Genomic DNA, 19,438 nt, shown 5'->3' on the forward strand with positions numbered 1-19,438 from the left:
AAACACAAGTGAGATGTAAGAATTTCACAAATGAAAATTCTCCTCCAGCCTTTAGAATAGAGCTTCCTTCCTGGGCACTGATGACTCCTGCCTGTTGTTATTCAAGCTACTCAGGAGGCTGAGATTTGACACATCTCCAATTACCCACCAAAACAAGAAAGTGGAGCCATGGCTTTGAGCCTTGAGCAAAAAAGCTAAGGGACTATGATCAGGCTCATTTCCCAGCTCTTCCAATGTCGACCTGGTTCAACGTGCTTTGTTCCCAAGTCGAGGAATTTCCTGACCACCAGCTTATTTATCACCTCTTTTCCCATCTTCAGATTGTTCTTGGTCATAGTTCTTAGATTGTTTTGTGCAGAGCAGTTATCCCTCTCTGAAATTACCTGATTTATTTCTCTACTTATTGTCCATTTCTCTTTCCTTGTGAAAATATAATCTTTATGGGGACAAACACTTTTATCATTCATTCATCTCTGTGTCCTCAGCATCAAGCTCTGAGTCTGGTGCAATAGAAGTCATAAGCAAAATTCTGCTCAGTAAATTCTAGTTTGTATGTCTGTGGTCAGAGAATGAAGAAAAGAATGCATGAGACATCTTTGTAAGGTTGCTAAGGGGCAGAGCTTCCATCCTACATACTTCTTTACCTTTCTTCAAGGCCCAATTTAAAGCCAATGGGCTAATTACATTAGTAACACCCTGCTGTCTCCCTTAGATAGTCTAATCCTTAACAAACTTTAATAGACAGCCCTATTTCTGGTATGGTCCTATAATCCCAGCCCTTGGGAGAATGAGTTGAACTCCTGTAATCCTAGCAGTGCATTTGAGGTCAGCCTACACTATATAGACTATCTCAAAATAAAATTATATATATATATATATATATATATATATATATATCCTTTAGATGAAAAGTTGTATAGACAGATTCTATGTAATCTTACCACACACACTAACAATGGAGATTTTAAAAAGAGGGAAAAAGAAACTTTCCACAGCTCCCTAAGGGAGGAAAGCATTTCAGTCCCAATTAACAGATGAGAAAGGCTCAGGCAGAAAAGTTTAAGAACTGTTCAAAGAGAGAGAGAGAGAGAGAGAGAGAGAGAGAGAGAGAGAGAGAGAGAGAGAGAGAGAGAGAGAGAGAGAGAGAGAGAGAGAGAGAGAGAGAGAGAGAGAGAGAGAGAGATTAAAGAATATTTTTCTAGCTCATAACATTTAGTATGCTGATAATTCTGCATCCTGATTTTTGCTATGTATCCTTTAAACTAAAAATCAGGTCATATTTACAATCAAAATATTTTAGTTGAAACTTTTTTTCTTTAAAGATAATGTAAATAAACTCCAGCTGTTTTTTTAAACATGATATTGCCTTAGAATAATAAAATATTTGGGGAAATGTAAAAAAAATATTCAGATCAGAGTAAAAAAAAATTTCAATGTATATGAAACACTTTTAAAGAGCATGAACTGTGAAATGGTTCTCTGGATCTGTTTTGCCCTGGTACTTTATTGAATAGAAAGCAGGTGACCAAGAGTTACCTTGGGTTTTTCATGATGAGAGAGAACAACTCACATGAAGATGCTGCTCCCAAACTCCTAATGTCAGGAGAAATTAGAGACTGATGATGAGAAATTTCCCAATGGCCAGGTGCTGGTGGCTCATGTTTGTAATCCTAGCTACTCAGGAGGCTGAGCTCTGAGGATCTTGGGTCAAGCCAAGCTGGACAGGAAAGTCTATGACATTTTTATCTACAATGAACCACCAAAAAGCCAGAGCTGTGGTTCAAGTAGTAAAGCTCTAGCCCTGAGGACAAAAGCTTAAGGATGGCACCCAGGCCCAGAGTTCAAGCCCCAGGACTCACACCAAAAGAAAGAAAAGAAATTCCACTACGATGAGGTCCAAACATTAGATCGTAGGTTTAACATATGCCTGGTCACTGCAACATTTGTATTAGATTCCTGTAGTACCTGCTTGGCCTGCAGCTAGTTTTCTCTTTACAAAGGTCTTTCAATAGTCTGCTCATTAAAGCACTTGGAGGAATGCAATATTGTGCTTATTAAATACTTATTTTGGAAAATATAATAGTCCATAAATGAAAGAATAACAACATAAACTGTTTCTCCTGGATCTGGTTTAATGATCTGCTCAGCAGTCACTACAATTTCCGTAGTAAGCCTTTCTCAGTCTACACCTTTATTCTGCTATAAAGGAGGAAAAAAAATTATCAGGTGTAGTGATGCACACCTGTAATCCTAGCATTCTAGAGGCCAAGAAGGCAGGAATATCATGATTCCAAGGCCAGCCTGGGTTCCACAGTGAGATCCTGTCTCAAAAAAGTTTTACTTAAATTTTAAAATTCTTAGATAAATGAGCTTATCTCATCCCTCGCTAACTCTCTCCCTCATTTCCCTCCTCAAAAACTGTTCAGATTCTTTTTCCATCTTCATTCATACTTTCCGACTTGACTCTCTCCTTTTAATTCTTAGGTTGCGACCTCTCCGGTTCATCTCCCAGAAGAATGAAAGCATCCACTATGAACCCCTTTAGTTCTGTTCATCCAAAACTTTACCTACTATCTTTGTTTCTTGACCAGTCTGACAAAAGACACTTTGTCCTTGCTCTTCCATGAAAGCAACCTAAATCTCTGCTCCAGATCGCTCCCTCCTGCCTCCTTTGGGCCTACACTTCACAGATCATTCCTTCTCTCACAAATCACCATTGCTAGAAGGCCTTTGCACCCAGCCTCTTTTATCTGCATATGGTTAAACTGCACCCAGGCCTATTCATCTTGCCTTTGAACATCCTCAAAGATTCCTCATCAGTTACTATCTATGCCCCATCCTCACCCTCTGCCTGATGCCTCCCTCCTCCGATACTCCTCCGAAGGGTTTCAGTAGCAGTGAGATTCTCCTCAATCTCTCAGCAGGAACCAGGCCTGAGAAAACTCCACCCTCCTCTAGCTGTCTATCCTAAGTTCCCTCCTTTTGGATCTTCTAAGTCATTGTTTTGGGTTTGCTTGTTGGAATAAAATTTATGTGATTAAAAAAAGGTGCTAGATTACAACATAAAACCTCAGCTTTGAATCTGGCCTCTGACACTGACTATGTAAATTAGAAAGTCATATTATCTGTCTATGAAATAAGAACATTTATTAAGATGATCTCCAGGTCACTCTTTGCTTTATACTTTTAGGCATCTTGATGTCAGGAATTTTTTTTTATTGTGGACTATGGGGTTTTTGGTGGATATCTTCCTCTATATTTGTTTTGTGGAGATTTTCCACTATTATTCCTCCTCCTCCTCCTCCTCCTCCTCTTTCTTTCTTTCTTTCTTTCCTTCTTTCTCCTCTTCTTCTTCTTCTTTCTTCTTCTTCTTCTTCTTCTTCTTCTTCTTCTTCTTCTTCTTCTTCTTCTTCTTCTTCTTCTTCTTCTTCTTCTTCTTCTTCTTCTTCTTCTTCTTCTTCTTCTCCTTCTTCTTCTTTCTGCCTTCTTCTTTCTTCTTCTTTCTCTTCCTCTTCTTCCTTCTCATCCTCCTTCTCCTTTTTATTCTTCTTTTTGGCAATCCTGGGATTTGAACTCAAGGCCTTTATTCTCACTTGCCCGATGTGACTGGTACTCTACTTCTTGGACCACATCTCGGTCAAGCTTTCAGCCAGTATCTTGTGGCTCACCTTCAATCACTATCCTTTGAATCTTAGCATCTTCAGTAATTAGGATTACAGGCGTGATCTTAACTGACTGCCTCTACTGTTTATTTATTTCTTCTTAGGAAAAAATGTAGGAGAAAAAGAGTTGAAATTTAAGTCTGTGATTCCGATTTCCTCGTTTTTAAGTCTTCCTTTTAAGTGTGCTTGTAAGCAATGACCATATGAACAACTGTAAAATAGCTAACACCCTAAACTTTTGAAGGTAACATTTATGTTGCCTTCAAATAAAAAAGCAGGCCTTAAACATTCCTGGTAAGATTTATAAATAGTGGCAGTTTAATAGCAAGACATCTTGTTATTAAAGGGATCAAGGAACTAGGAAAACAAAGCCATTGTGCAGCAAGATACACGAGAGGTGATAAATTTCCCATTACATTTCCTAATGTCTGGGAACACTGGAAGACTCCTCTGGGATATTAATGTATCATCATAATTAAAGCAGAGTGACTGCATGGAAAGTAGAAATAGCAGGGTCATAAATTACTGACACAATAATCAACACATTATAGACCAAGGTGGTTGTAGATTAAAGTGGTTTTCTGTCCAGGTAAGGGAAAATTATGCCATCAAATGGGACAAGTTCTAATGTCCAATGAAATTGAAGCTAGGCATGGTAAAAGAACTTATTCTTCATGGTTTTGTTAGTTTGTACCAGTACCTTGGATTATACCTAGGACCTGAGCACTGTCCTGGGTTTTTTTTTGCTCAGAGCTGTTTCTCTACCATGTGAGCCACTGCTCTATTTCCAGTTTTTTTCTAGTTAATTGGAGATGAGAATTGCACAGATTTTCCTTCCTGGGCTGGATCCAGACTGTGATTTTTAGACGTCAGCTTCATGTGTAGCTAGGATTACAGGCAGGAGCCCCTGGCACTAGCCCCAGCTAGTGTTGAGTTTCTAAACTGGACTCAGCATCAGTTATCAGTCCAAGAATTTCACACAATGTTAAATAAGTGCAAGAGAGAAATGCTCTTATTTGCCTTCTGCCTTATTTCCTGTATTTGTTGATGGCTTCTATATTTCATATCAACTTATGCAGAAATGACTGGAAAGACAGCTTAACACAACTAGTAGTTGCAAACACCTAACTCGCACAAGGGTAGTGATTATGATCATGTTGCTGCATTCTTTCATGGCTTCCTGAGTAATTCATATTATGCAATATCACCGAGTTGGCACAATTCTCCTCCCACTTTCAGCAAAGACATTATAGATATTCTTTTTCCATAGTTTTACTGAAGGCTTAATTAAGTGAACATTTACTCTGTGATATATTTACAAACCTGAAAATGCTACTTCCCCTCATACTCCCAGATACCTATCTTGTGAAGATCTTTCTGCCTCATAACTCCTGCATTTTAGGGACTCTTTCCAAGATGGATGAGCAACACTATTTTTTGTTGATAACGTTTGAGGATCTCCTAAAGGTCTGAAATCAGAAGCCAGCTAGGTTTTGGCAGGTTTCTGTTGATTCAAGCTTAATTCATAAAACTGGAAATTGATGACTGGCTCATGAAGAAAGGCTCTATAAATGTATCAGAGGAACAACACCTCTGTGTGTGAATGCACACATGTGCATGTGTGCATGTGTGTGTGTGCGTGTGTGTGTGTGTGTGTGTGTGTGTGTAGGAGATATGTGCATCTTTTCCTCCCTCTCTTAGGTTTCTTTCTGCAGACACGGTCTACTCTTGACTTTTTAGAACCCAGCACTAGAAGTCTCTATACAGCCAATCCCAGACCTTTCTTGTGGCATCTCCTTCCAAACCACTGATGGACCAAGAGCCTCTGCGTTCTAGTCAATATTGAGCTACGTTGTAGTCACACAATGCTCACAAATAGCTATTTGCGGCCTTGAACTTTCATCCCAGTCATTAAATTAAGACATTCGGTTTGAAGCCGGGCGCTGGTGGCTCACGCCTGTAATCCTAGCTACTCAGGAGGCTGAGATCTGAGGATCGCAGTTCAAAGCCAGCCCGGGCAGGAGAGACCGTGAGACTCCTATCTCCAATAAACCACCAGAAAACCGGAAGTGGCCTGTAGCTCAAGTGGTAGAGCGCTCGCCTTGAGCTGAAGAGCTGAGGGACAGTGCCCAGGCCCAGAGTTCAAGCCCCACGACCGACAAAAAAAAAAAAAAAAAGACATTCAGTTTGAACTTGATTCTAAATAAAAACAGTCTAATAAATATAAAAGACAGATGTCAAACCAGAAAAAATTTGCACCAAAGTCTTAAAACATTTAATAAATATGTATAAATTTACTCAAATAAGCAAAAAAGAAAACCGAATAGGAGAGACTCTAGGATATATGCAAGAAAAATACAAATATAACTGGAATATCAGGCACAAATACATCCAGCCTTGTTTACAATCAAATAAATATGTAAATAATAAAGTAACACATTTGTTTATCAGCTGGATAAAAGTATTTCAAAAATATAATTCCCTGGAATGTGATGTTTGTGTTAATAACTATTTATCCTATATTCTGCTTGTACTGCTTATCAATCAAACAATAAATCTTTTATTTTAGAAGCATAATTATATATACATGCATATATAATAAATATAGCTCTCTTTATTAAAATGGTAATTATACATTAAAATATATTGTCACTTTAAACATGCACATTTTATATTCATAGAGAGATATAATCTTTGTAATTGTTCTTGTATCGTTGGGTAAAAAACACAAGGACATATGCATGCTAGGCAAATACTCTATCACTGAGCTACACTCTAGCATCATAAATGTATACTTTCAGGGGTTCCAAAGTGTATATATTTTGGAAACAGGGAATTTTAATAAGCTTAGGCTAGTTTCTTACCTTTGATCCTCTGTCTCTGCCTCCTGAGTTCTGGGATTATAGGTGTGTGCCTCCAAACAATCAGAGCAATTATTTTTTCAACTAACAACTTAAATGCATATATTTTAAGATATGTATACATATATTGCATGTACATATATATTCACACATATGTATATGTGTATAAGCATATATATATGTATGTGTATAAAACATTATCCTGAAATTATGAAGATGCAGGGAAATAAGAATTCTTATAAAATAGGTTCTGGTATGAGGGCAAATTGATGTAATATTTGATTACAACTTAGCTACATTTATAATTAATAAAGCCCAAATATACATACTTTTTTTTTGGTCGGTTATGGGGCCTGAATTTTGAGTCTGTATATTGTCCCTCAGCTCTTCAGCTCAAGGCTAGTGCTCTACCACTTGAGCCACAGAACCACTTCTGTTTTTTTTCTGCTTATGTGATGCTGAAGAATCTAACCCAGGGCCTCATACATGCAAGGCAAGCACTCTACCACTGAGCCATCTTCCCAGCCCTATACATACATTTTTATACTGCAATTCTACTTTTGATTTATAATAAAAAAAGGAACATGGTGACCCACAAAGATATATCTACCATTGTTCATCCAAGTAATGTTATATACTATTGAGAAATGGAATCTGCCAATTGTTTATTATTAGGGTTGATTAAACAACTTGTGGTATAGCTTAAAAGGATTTAACATTATTAGGGCTTTTAACCCCCAGCTCTTCATCTGTACTTTGCCTTTGGACTCACTAAAGATTGGTTAGCACTAGTCTTTGTGTCTCAGACATGAGGCTAGCCGAGTCATTATTCCGCTTTGGGTATTTCCAAGGAAGAGCTAAAAGTATCTGCTGTCTTCTCCTGACAGGGGAGATATTGGTCTGAAGCAGAGTGAGACCTCGGGGACCCAGACAAGGACCTAGATTCTCCCTTGTTTGTTCTTTATTGGTTATATTCTGCACATCTTCTTGTAGGTCTGATATTTGTAGGTCTTCCAAATGAGCCACAACAATAACTCTATGTTGATAGCTACTCCATGTGATGACAACTCAATTTTCAGTGAATTACATTCATCACATTGACCTGGAAATTGTTTGTTAGGAAGCACACTAAAGAAGGTGGGCAAAAAATAATTCACCTTTTGTGTCCATCTAGCATTGTGATGCTAAGCTGCTGTGGAAAAAGAGAAGTGATTATGACTAATTCCACATTAGACAGTTTTCAATCAGCCAGGTTTACATGGGACTCAGTATTCAGTGCTGGGTTACTGATGCAGGAGTGGACAGATGCAATACTTTTCCTCCCCATCATAAGAGTTACAAGGATGCTTCTACTATAAAAGATAGATTAACAGGAGTGAAGCAAGGAATATAGCTAGTGCAAGTTTTATATGTCATGGAAGTCTTCCGAAACGAAGACAAAAAACAAACAAACAAACAAACAAGGAAAATTCTCCAAACTTAGGTCTGATTAAGTGGAAATATAATAGAATGAAAAAGAAATGAGTTTGCCAGGTACCAGTGGCTCATGCCTGTAATCCCAGCTACTTAGGAGGCTGAATGAGCCCAGGCCCTGTGTTCAAACCCTAGGACTTTTTAAAATCAGTTCTCTGAAACCAATAAATTCAGGGATTTGGGGATGTTTACTACCCAAATGACCATGAAAATATTTGGCTGTTGGCCTGTATTCCACTGTAGCATGTCTTCCATCCCAGAGCTAATGGCTTCTATGAGCAAATAGACTTGCACTAGAGAAATCTAGAAGCTAGTCAGTCTTTATTACTTGTCAAAACTAAAAGTTGAATTGAATCAGATGAGTCTTTTATAAAAAGAAAAAATGAAACAGATGGTGAAGGGGGAAAAAAGCATGGGTCAGCTAAATATTTATTTAAAAACACATGGTCTTTCTGTCCTTCGGAGGATACGCTAACTAAATATAGCATGTGCGGGAGGCATGCCGTTACAATTTAGCACCTATTTCCCAAACTCTGACCAGGTTCTAAGAACGCTAAAATCTCTCCCTTGTCTCGGTAACCCTCCATCTACATTTAGAGATTTGTGAAAATTCCATCCTTTCTGGCAAATGTTTTGATTTGGAATTTTTGTATTGTTTTCCTTTTGGTTTTTATAGTTTTAAAACTCCTATAACTCATTGCCAAACAGCTGAATGAGCATAAGCAACTCATTCCATCTCTCCTGTACTTGTGTGGGGAGTTTCTTAATGCAGGACTCTGGAATTTGTCTCACTGGATTATAGTAATTTTGTGAATAATTGTTCCATCAACACTGCAGTTTGCCACAGCCAAATTTATCTGTGTGAATGATTTCAAAGGATTGTTAGCAGGATCAGAAGAAAAGTTAAATTTAGCCAGGAATCTAACCATTATAAATAGTTGAGGTCTACCACTGTTAACAAGAACAGAACTAGAGTTCTTTGAGGGCTGTGGGTAATTTATGACTTTGTTGATGTAGTATCAAAATGTTTCTGTCTAGAGATAAAAGGCTATTTATGGAAACTGAAATTTACATGCTAATTATGAGCCCAAATGGGACTATTCTGTTGGTACACTTGGTGGTGATTTAACCCAACAACTCACCCTTCTATGTCTAGCAAGCAGGCCATGGAAACTACTTTGAAGGGCAGTGGAAAACTAGTTAATTCAGGAAGAGTTTAGCAACTTAATACAAACAATCCTTTTTAACTACACAACAAAGGTTTTATCTTATTATGTTCCACAGCTCCCTACAAAGTTTTTCCTCTGCCTTTCTTTTCCAGATCCTGTTCTCTCTTGGGTAGGGCTTAAATGCTGACACTTAAGTGAAAAATCAGTAAAAGAAATTCTCTTAAAAGCCAACCTGCATGGCTCGAGAAAGTGAATTTCTGAGAAACCTGTCTGACTACCATTTCTTTCCTTAGTGTTGTGATGCTGGTGATTAAATCCAGGGCCTTGTGCATGCAATGTAGCAAGGACTACCTCCCCAGATCTTGGTCCTGGGAACTTTACCCAGGAGATTTTCTGGATTTTTACAAACCTAGGGGCAACCTAGACCTCTTGACTAACACAGTCTTGAGTTTCAGTTTTTACTCGGTTCTACTCTTCACCTTCTCACAAAAATAAAAAAAAAATGAAGAGAGTAATGATTATGTACGTTATGTAAAGGTTACCTTCCTTTTAAGTACTACTGCTTTTCATTATGTTGTTTTTAGAGAGTAGATCATTATTTTCTTGAAAGGGAGAAAGATAAAAACAGAATTGATTCCATTGCCCTTTGACAATCATAGTTTTCAGAAACAGGATACTGGAAGAGAGAGCCTTGATAATCTAGACAATGATTACTTGGTTTGAGCATTAGTTAAGTGACTTGCCTTTCTGCTCTGTTTTGTTCTCAGGGATTGATGATATTTCATTGACTGTTAGAACCACCACCTGGTGATGTGCAGAGGAAAAGAAAACTAAATTGAGTCACGTGCGTGTGTGCACATGTGTGAATGTGTGTGTGTGTGTGTGTGTGTGTGTGTGTGTGTGTGTGTGTGCCAGTATTGAGGTTTGAACTCAGACCTGGGCACTGTCCCTGAAGTTTTCTTTTTCTTTTTTTTTTGCTCAAGGTTGGTATGCTAACCACTTGATTGACAGCTCTATTTATGCTTTTTGAGTGGTTAATTGCAGATGACAGAGAGTCTCATGGACTTTCCTCATTGGTCTGGGCTTCCAACTATAATCCTCAGATCTCAGTCTCCTAGGAAGCTAGGATTACAGGTGTGAGACACTGGCATTGTTAAAATGTAAAATCTGTCTTTTTCTGAGCAAGGAAAATAAACTGGTTGACGTCAACAATGAATCCAAAATGAAACAACATCTGCATGTGCCTAGTACAGAGACTGCACATAACAAAAATGTAGCAAAGTGGGGTTTTATAATCCACACAGCTATTTATGCTACTCTTTAGCAATACTTTTCAGACAGGTTGATTATGACCATCAAGAGACATTTGACAGCAGTGTCTGGAGTCATTCTTGATTCTCATGACTTGGAAATGATGCTGGCATCCAGTAGGTTTATACCTGTGAAAGGCCCACTCCCTCTATCAGCTGAGGAAGCCAATAACTTGGAGACCAACTGATGATAGAAGAAAGCTTTATTGACAGTGAGCTAGCTACTTAAAGATGGTTTTCAACCAAACTCTCTCTTGCCAGGGATCATAGGAATAAAAGCTTATAAGAGTTTTCTACAAAGTCTAGCCACAGCCAGGTAGGCATCAGAATGGTCACTAATTCTTACAATAATTAGTCCTCTTGGCCTGGTTTTGATATTGTCTGCAAGTCATGAAGTATACCTGTAACATTAAGATGACTGACTAGGTTGTGTTATGGGTGCTGTTCTTTCCATGGTCTTTTTCAGGCAAGGTTGACTTTATTGGTTAATTATCTGGAGAATGAGACTTAGAAAAGTGAGATAGAACAGAAACAGGGAAAATAGTCTTGCTAGTGTTAAGAACCAGTTAACCTACACATCTGCTTCAAGTAGGGACCAACAATGCTGCAGATCATCCTCCAGTATGCTGGACATCCCACAAAAAAGAATTATACAGCTCCAAAATATCAGTAGTACTGAGCCTCAAATGTCATGTTGTAGATTTTAAAAAGCATATACAATGTCTTTCTTGGTATAATAAATAATAAATTAAGATGGGTGCCAGTGGTTCATGTTTGGAATCAAAGCTACTCAGGAGGCTGAGATCTGAGGATTGCAGTCTGAAGCCAGCTCAGGCAGGGAAGTCTACGAGACTCTTATCGCCAATAAACTTCCAAAAAGCTGCAAGTGGAAGTGTTGCTTAAGAGATAGAACACTATGGGGCTGGGAAGGTGGCTCAGTGGTAGAGCGCTTGCCTTACATGCCTGAGGCCCTGGGTTCGATTCCTCAGCACCACATAAGCAAAAAGAAAAAAGCCAGAAGTAGCACTGTGGCTTAAGTGGTAGAGGGCTAACCTTGAACTGGAGAGCTGAGGGACAGCGCTCAGGCCCAGAGTTCAGGCCCCACGACCGGACCAAAAAAAAAAAAAAGAGAGAGAGCTAGAACACTAGCCTTGAGCAAAAGAAGCTCAGGGACAGTGCCTAGACCCTAAGTTCAAGCTCCAAGACCAGATAAAAAAGAAATAATCATACAATTGATTCTTCACAAAAATTGCTTAAAAACAAATCTGTGAAGCTCTTTATTCAGTGTTAATTTATGTTTCCAAAGTTGAGGTAGGTAGGTTTCATCAACCATGAATATTTCCCATCAAAACAAAATTTCATCGAGTATTACTAACATCCTCAGGACTAAAACCTATAGTGCACCAAGACAGACTGATTTACACAAATTCAATTTGCATAACTCATCTAACTTTTAAGAAATTTGCATAAAATCAGGAACATCTGTCTAAGCTACATCTAAGATACATCTGTCTAAGCTAAAATGTAAGCTACATTTTACTTGATCTGTCATCTTTTCTCCTTTAATTGATATTAATATACATTCAAATTGTCTAAGCTGTTGTTTTGTTCTACCCCACTGTTTAGAGCTAGTCAACTATCTGAAATACTTCCTGGAATCACATAAACACTTTTTACAAAAGTATAAGCAAACACTTGATCAACCCTCTTAAGAGTTTAGGCTATGGATGGTTCCCTTCTTATCACATTCTATCACCCAGAGGCAAAGGTTTTAAATAGGCCAAGATGTTTGGCTTTTCCTTTGTCCTTCCTGTCTTAACCCAGAAAAGGCATCTGCTTGCTTAGTCACTGAATATCTGAAAATAACCTCTCCATCTCACGTAGCCTACAAGATATAAAATGGCAGCTCCCAGGTAACAACACACACGATCAGCATTATCCATCTTTAGGTGGGAAATTCAGTGTGTTAGACCAGAGAACATACATCCTATGTCTTCTGTATTTGGAATACTGGCAGATGAGTGCTAAACAAAGCTGAGGTATAAGGACATGTTTCAGTCTAATCAGTAGATGACTGACTTTGGGATTTTCTGTCATGCAGAGCATGTGGTATGGCTCTTCTTCCAAGTGTGGAAATGCTGTAAGATAAAGAATTCTGTTTCCTGCTGTTTTTTAAAACATCTTTAACATTTAATTCAATTCATGGTGGCAGTTCACAAAGTATTGGAGATGACCTAAAAGAGCCAATGGGATCTATCCAATAGGACTTTTGATAATGAGGAAATGTTATGTATCTACTATGTCCAATTCAGTCAACCAGAAACTATAGGTAGCTACAATGTTAAGAATTTTGCATCCTAGCTGAATAAATTAATTTTTTATTTAATTTTAATTTAAATGGACATGTGTGCCTTGTAGCCACCATAATCAATAATGTCAGCCTAGGGAAGTACTAAAATCTAGGGAAGTACTAAAATCTAGGGAAGTACTAAGTCATCATTCTACAACTTACAGGTACATTGATTCTTTTTTTTTCTTTTCTTCAAATAATAATGATAAATTATAGACTTATTTAGAAAATAGTAGAAAATGCTTCATATAATTTTCTGAGTAACATAATTACTATGCATTTTGTAAAATTCTAAGCTTTTTCTATGTATTTTTTGTTGAATTAGGTATGATTTTATTTTCTGGTTAAAATAAATCAGCCTTTGGGGCTGGGAAGGTGGCTCAGTGGTAGAGCACTTGCCTTGCATGCATGAAGCCCTGGGTTTGATTCCTCAGCACCACATAATCAAAAAGAAAAAAGCCGGAAGTGGTGCTGTGGCTCAAGTGGTAGAGCGCTAGCCTTGAGCTGAAGAGCTGAGGGACAGTGCCCAGGCCCAGAGTTCAGGCCCCACCACCGGATCCAAAAAAATAAAGAAAGAAAGAAAAAAAATCAGCCTTTTGATTTAGCATGAGAGAATCTATTTCTTTTCTACTGAATAATATTTTTAAGCCATCGAATCTAACGTTTGCTATTTCTCCAAGTGTTGTAGCAACGTTTATTTCTTCTCTTTTTGAAATTTTGGATTGTTTCCTTTGTTTGCATGCTTGTTTGGTTTCGTGGTCATTATAAAATAGTGCTACAGTAAACACTGAAATCCTGTTCCTATTTCTCCTCTTCAGAATACATTATCATGCAAAATGTTTGCGTTTTATGCAAGGAAAAATTTACATCCTTTCACTACCTCATTTTCATTTTGAAAGAGTACTTTTGATTATACTTACGGGGAAAAATGGACTTGAAAGCTGACAAAAGGAAAGAAAGGCAAGACTTTTCTCTCTGCAGCCCAATTAAATTGATAAATTTTGAGGCAGATTAATATTCCTTCCCATGTAACCATAAAAAATGCCGATAAAATATAATGGTATTCAGGGCTGATGGCACAGACATTTACCTTCCAAATGGAAAATAAGATCCTAGGCATAAACCCTGCCAAGAAAATATTTTACATATGTAGATTCTCCTTAGAATCTCTAAAAATGAAAAAGTGGCAAAGGAATAAAAAAATCCAACTCTGTTTTGCTTTGTTCTTTGTAAATGTACAGAGTTACACATTATCACATCCCCAAACCATCCTACTTGCAATATAAAGTGATATGAATATAATACAAGTAAACCTTCACACATCACATGATTAGGAATTATTCTTGGAATCTTAAACATCTTAGATGCATTTTAGATGCTAGTAAGCTATTACATCATTTTTAAAATTTTCTTTTAAAACCAAGCTTCCATGTTAATGCTCTGATCCATCAACATACAACAGAACCTTGCTTATCAGCAAATAAATTAATCCGTAACACTTTGAATATTACAATTTGGAAGTGAGGTATTACTAGCATGATATGTAGACTTTCAGCTTCTGTTTGTGTCATTCCTTGTCTTCATTAGAATTGAGTTTTGTCATTAAGGAATTGAACATTGACTGCCTAAGTGCATGTAGTAATTAAACATTAAGTTACATATGTGAAACCACTTTGGAAATCACAAGAACCATAAAAAATATTTATATTTTAAGAAGTGTTCTTTGGACATCATATGCATGAAAAGTAGCTTTTAAAATTGGCCTAATGTAAAGAAATCCAAATCTCTCTGTCTCTGTCTCTGTCTCTGTCTCTGTCTCTGTTTCTGTCACTCTCTCTCTCTTTCTCTTTTCCTTTCTCTTTCTCTCTCACAAAGAATTTAATAATTTATAGTATGGATTTATTTTTCCCTCACATACCACTATAAAAATGTTTGGACCAATAAAATAACTGCAGTTGGGGCTTTTGATAGTGAGACCAACTGGGGACATAGATCTTTGTCTTGGAAATGGAACATAAGTCTCCAGATGGCAAATTGCTGGCACTTAGTTTACAATGTAAATACAGCACATTGCCAGAAAGTCATTTGAAAAAAAAAATCAATAGTGTTTATACTGGAAATGTTTGAAAAATGCTTGGAAGGCCATCAACTCAATATGCACTTGGTAGACTATCTAGGGAAAATATTTGAAGCCTGTGAGCTTTTTTTGTTTTCTATTACCCAGTTAACCTGTTGCTTTCTTCACTCTTGCTGTCACTTATTTAAAGATGCCTCTAGTTTTTGCATTAGTATGAACAATATATCATTATGCAGTTGACTCTGCTTAAAATAGTGTAATTCCAGGGCCATATACCAGTGGAAAGCATTCTCCATGCCACTGTGTTCCGATTTGCATGTGGGCCATGAAGAAGAGTTTAACGCTGCTTATGCAGGGCCATTGTGCTAAGGAAATCCCAGGTGGGAAGACGCCAATATTTTAGCTAACAGAATCCATAACTTGATTCTTATGAATTGCAGGTGGTTTTCATGAGCCTATGCAAAAGTTTTTGGGACTGTGGACTTGTAGCCCTGGATGATATTATGATACAGTTAGGAAGCTGCAGGTCTCCAGGTAAGAGGGCAATCTTTTCAGCTGTCTCTTGGTCCAATAAAGGACATCCAGTTCTTCTAAGAAACGTACATTTAATCTACACCAGTCCATCCTTTGCTTTTCTTTACCGACGTGCCTCTCTATAGGGCTTGATAATGAGCTTTGGAATTTAGAAATGCTGTTTCCAAGCCGGGTGTCAGTGGCTCACACACCTGTAATCTTAGCTACTTAGGAGGCTGAAACCTGAGGATTATGGTTCAAAGCCAGCCTAAAGCAGGAAAGTCTGTGAGACTCATATCTCCAATTAACTACAGGAAGTAGCACTGTGGCTCAAGTAGTGGAGCATCAGCCTTGTGCAAAAATTGCTGAGGGACTGCATCCATGCCCTGAGTTCAAGCCCCATGACAAAAAAGAAAAGAAAAGAAAAGAAACAATGACTCAAATGAGTTGTGTGTCTTCGTACATATAACTTAACCCTTCTAGCTTCATATGTAAGGGAAATACGAACACACACCTGAATATCAGAGATATTCAGGTATATGTATATGTATAATATGTATATGTATAATACATATACATTCTCTAACATGGGACCTGGCAAAACAAACAAACAAAACAATGTTTTAAAAGCAAATATCACTGGGCACTGGTGACTCATGATAGTAATCCTTGCTACCCAGGAGGTTGGGATCTGAGGATCCCAGCTTGAAGCCAGCTAGGCAGGAAAGGTCCTTGAGACTCTTGTCTCCAATTAGTTATTAAAATACTAGAAGTAGAACTGGGACTCAAGGAGTAGAGCACTAGCCTTGAGCAAAACAGATAGTAGTGCTCAGTGATAGTGCCAGGTCCTGAGTTCAAGACCCAGGACCAGTGAGGAGGGGCAGGGGAGGAAGAGGCAAGAGTTTGCTAAGAATCTGGATGTAGAAAGATGAAATGAAGTTCAGCCAAAGTAGAAGTCTGCAGTGGTTTGGGAGGCAGTACTTACTGCAGCAATAATAATTAGTAAAGTTTTTGGAGTTAGCATTGAAAGATGAATAGTTGTCTTTGGAAATAGAAAACAAGGCTCTTAGTGATAAATAATAACTCTTTTTTTGTGTGCAAGTCCTGGGGTTTGAACTCAGGGCCAGGACGCTGTCCCTGAGCTTCTTTTTTGTTAAAGGCTAGCTCTCTACCATTTGAGCCACAGAGACACTTCCAGCTTTTTCTGTGTATATGGTACTGAGGAACCAAACCCAGGGCTTCATGCATACTAGGCAAGCACTCTACAACTAAGCTACATTCCCAGCCATAACAATTCTTAATATATGTCTTACTACTAATTATTGAGAACTTGTTCTGAGTACTTGGCATATATAATCTCATTTAACCCTTGCAAACTAATGAAAAGGATACCATTACTATTCCCATGTTACAGATAGGACTACCAGGCTCAGAGAAATTTATCATTTGAATAACAGAGCTCTGTGTGCACATGTACATTGAGTTCCCTTACATGTCTTGTCCTTCAAGGCAGCTGCAGCTGAGCATCAGTGGCTCACTTCTGTAATCCTAGCTAGTCAGGAGGCCGAGGTTTGAACAGTGTGGTTCAAAACCAGCTGGGGCAGGAAAGTCTGGGAGACTCATCTCCAATTAACCACCAGAACACCAGAAGTGATGTTGTGTCTCAAAGAGATAGAACACCAACCTTCAGCAAAATAAAAAACTCAGAGACAGTGCCCAGGCCCTGATTTCAAGCCCCACAACCCAAAACAGAACATAACAACAGCTATGAAGTTATTCTTGGGATTTCCTTCACTCTCCATGGATTTGTGAAGAAAGCTCCTGCATTATGCAATTTTATTATTTTTTTCAGATTTTCATAGAGGAAAATCTACCTCCAATTTTCAGAGTTTTGAAGCTTATAGACACAAATAAATTCACAGGTTAGGGAAAGCATATATTTTTCTCAAGGTAGATTTAGATTTGTAATTTGGGCAGGACCTCTGGTGGGGTAGAGACCGTAACAGGAAGCAATTGCGTGGTATAGGTGGGCCTCCCGTGGAAGCCTGCCTCTCCATACGTATGACATATGGCCAGACACCTCTTAGACAGGCAGAATGGGCTGCCAGGGAACCATGAGATGCATATTCATTGAAACTGTCTCAGCAGTTGCAACACCTGCTGTTTCCTTGCAGAAAGACTTCCACCTCCACCTGGAGAGTGTACTTTCGATCAAGATGAATGTGCATTTACACAGGAGAAAAGGAACCCGAGCAGCTGGCACAGGAGAAGGGGTGAAACTCCCACCTCCTACACAGGACCCAAGGGAGATCATACTACTGGGGTAGGTGAGTTAAGCCATATGGTGTTATTTCCTAAGGAAACCTTCACAAAGCAGCATCCTAGGGGTAAATGTTGCATTCCGAAATGGGCAAATACGTCTTGTGTCTAGAATGAACTACATATGAATATCTACACACAAAGGAGAATTCAGCATGTGGTTTGAAAGTCATTCTTTCTGTGTATACTTATGTGTATTATTTTCTGTTTATTCCTTACGTATAGTATGAGGGTATAAGAGGGCTTACAAAAATAACCAAAGAGAAGTATTTAAATGAGAGAGGCCAGGCACCAGTGGCTCATGTCTATAATCCTAGCTATTCAGGAAGCAGAAATCAGAGGACTGCAGTTTGAAGCTAGCCCAGGCAGGAAAGTCCATGAGACTCGTATTTCAAATTACCCACCAAAAAGTCAGAAGTGGAACTGTGGCTTAAGTGGTAGAGTGCTAGCCTTGAAAGAGGGGGAAAAAAAACTCAGAGACAATGCTCAGGCTCTGAGTTCAAGCCCCAGGATGGACACATGGAAAAGAAGGAAAAGATAAAAGAAAAGAAAAGGAGGAAAGGAAGGAGGAAGGGAGGGAGGAAAGAAAGGAAAGAGGAAAGGAAGGAAGGAAGGAAGGGAGGAAGAGAGGGAGGGAGGGAAGGAGGGAGGGAGGGAGGGACAAAAGTTGGGGGGAAATAATCATTGAAAGCAGAACCAAGGCTGAGGTTTAATATATAAAATGTATGGACTGATGGGAAGAATGCATACCAGTTTGATCCCAAGGTTTCTAGAGCTGAAACAAAAATAGAAAATGTATTTGTGAGATATAATTCACAACCTGCTTAGGGTGAAAACTCAGAGTATTGTGAATCAAAGGAATAATTTTCCAAAAAGAAAATGTACAAATTACTTTCAGCATTAAGAATTATAAGGAAACTCCCAGAACCTCTGAGACTTTAGCTGAAAAGATCCCAGGAAGTTAAGGTGATAAATAGAAAGACTATATATGTTAAGACTATTCTGATAGCTTGTAACAGAAAATAGAACTCAAACTGACTTAAGTGGAAAGAAATCTTTTATTAGACTTTGGAACAGAAAAAGGACAGCATGGAGGTAGATATGGTGGCTCATGCCTGCAATACCAGCTACTAAGAAGGGGAGGGTTGCGGTCAGACTATATAGAACTTAGCAAGATTCCATCCAACAAGTCAAACATGGTTGTGTATGCCTTTACTTCCAGCTATAAGGAGAGTACAGGTAGGAGGCTCATGGTCCAACCCTGAACAAACACATGAGACATTATCTAAAAAATAACTCAAAAGCAAAAGGGCTGGGGACATGTGCCCACGTTCAAGTAATAGAGTACCTGTCTAGATAGTTTAAGACCCTGAGTTCATATCCCAGTACTGCCAAAAAGAAAGGGATGCAGAGGATAAAACCATCACTTATGAAACAATCTTACTCAATTTACTTCTCTGGGCTTGCTTTTCTGGATTGGCTTTAATCATAGACAGATCTCCTATTATGGGAGGAGGGTGACAAGAGTAGCTGTGTCTCATAGACTTTCGATACTGAATCAGAGTAAAGAAAGAATTCCAACAAAATATCACCATTGACCTTCATTAGCTCTGATTGGCAGCATTTTGAGGCAGGATACTGTAAAACTTACTCTGAATTCCCACAGGACTTAGCGTTACATCTTATACATAACAGACATGCAAA

The 19,438-nt window shown here is 38.4% G+C and overlaps 1 protein-coding gene across 2 annotated transcripts in view; it reads left to right on the forward strand.

The window, feature by feature from the left end:
* Mamdc2 (MAM domain containing 2) overlaps positions 1–19,438 on the forward strand; it is a 143,459-nt gene that overhangs the window by 101,584 nt on the left and 22,437 nt on the right. Inside the window, exons 10-11 of one of the 2 annotated variants that reach the window (XM_070035712.1) lie at positions 15,343–15,436; positions 17,590–17,738. In XM_070035712.1, the coding sequence (XP_069891813.1) occupies positions 15,343–15,436; positions 17,590–17,738 (243 nt within the window). Of the gene's footprint in view, positions 1–15,342; positions 15,437–17,589; positions 17,743–19,438 lie in introns of both variants that reach the window. The other variant, XM_070035711.1, reaches the window with a different exon arrangement.

Source organism: Dipodomys merriami, unplaced genomic scaffold (genome assembly GCF_024711535.1).
Source record: "Dipodomys merriami isolate MVZ:Mamm:240054 unplaced genomic scaffold, mDipMer1.0.p SCAF_26, whole genome shotgun sequence".
Taxonomy (NCBI): domain Eukaryota; kingdom Metazoa; phylum Chordata; class Mammalia; order Rodentia; family Heteromyidae; genus Dipodomys; species Dipodomys merriami.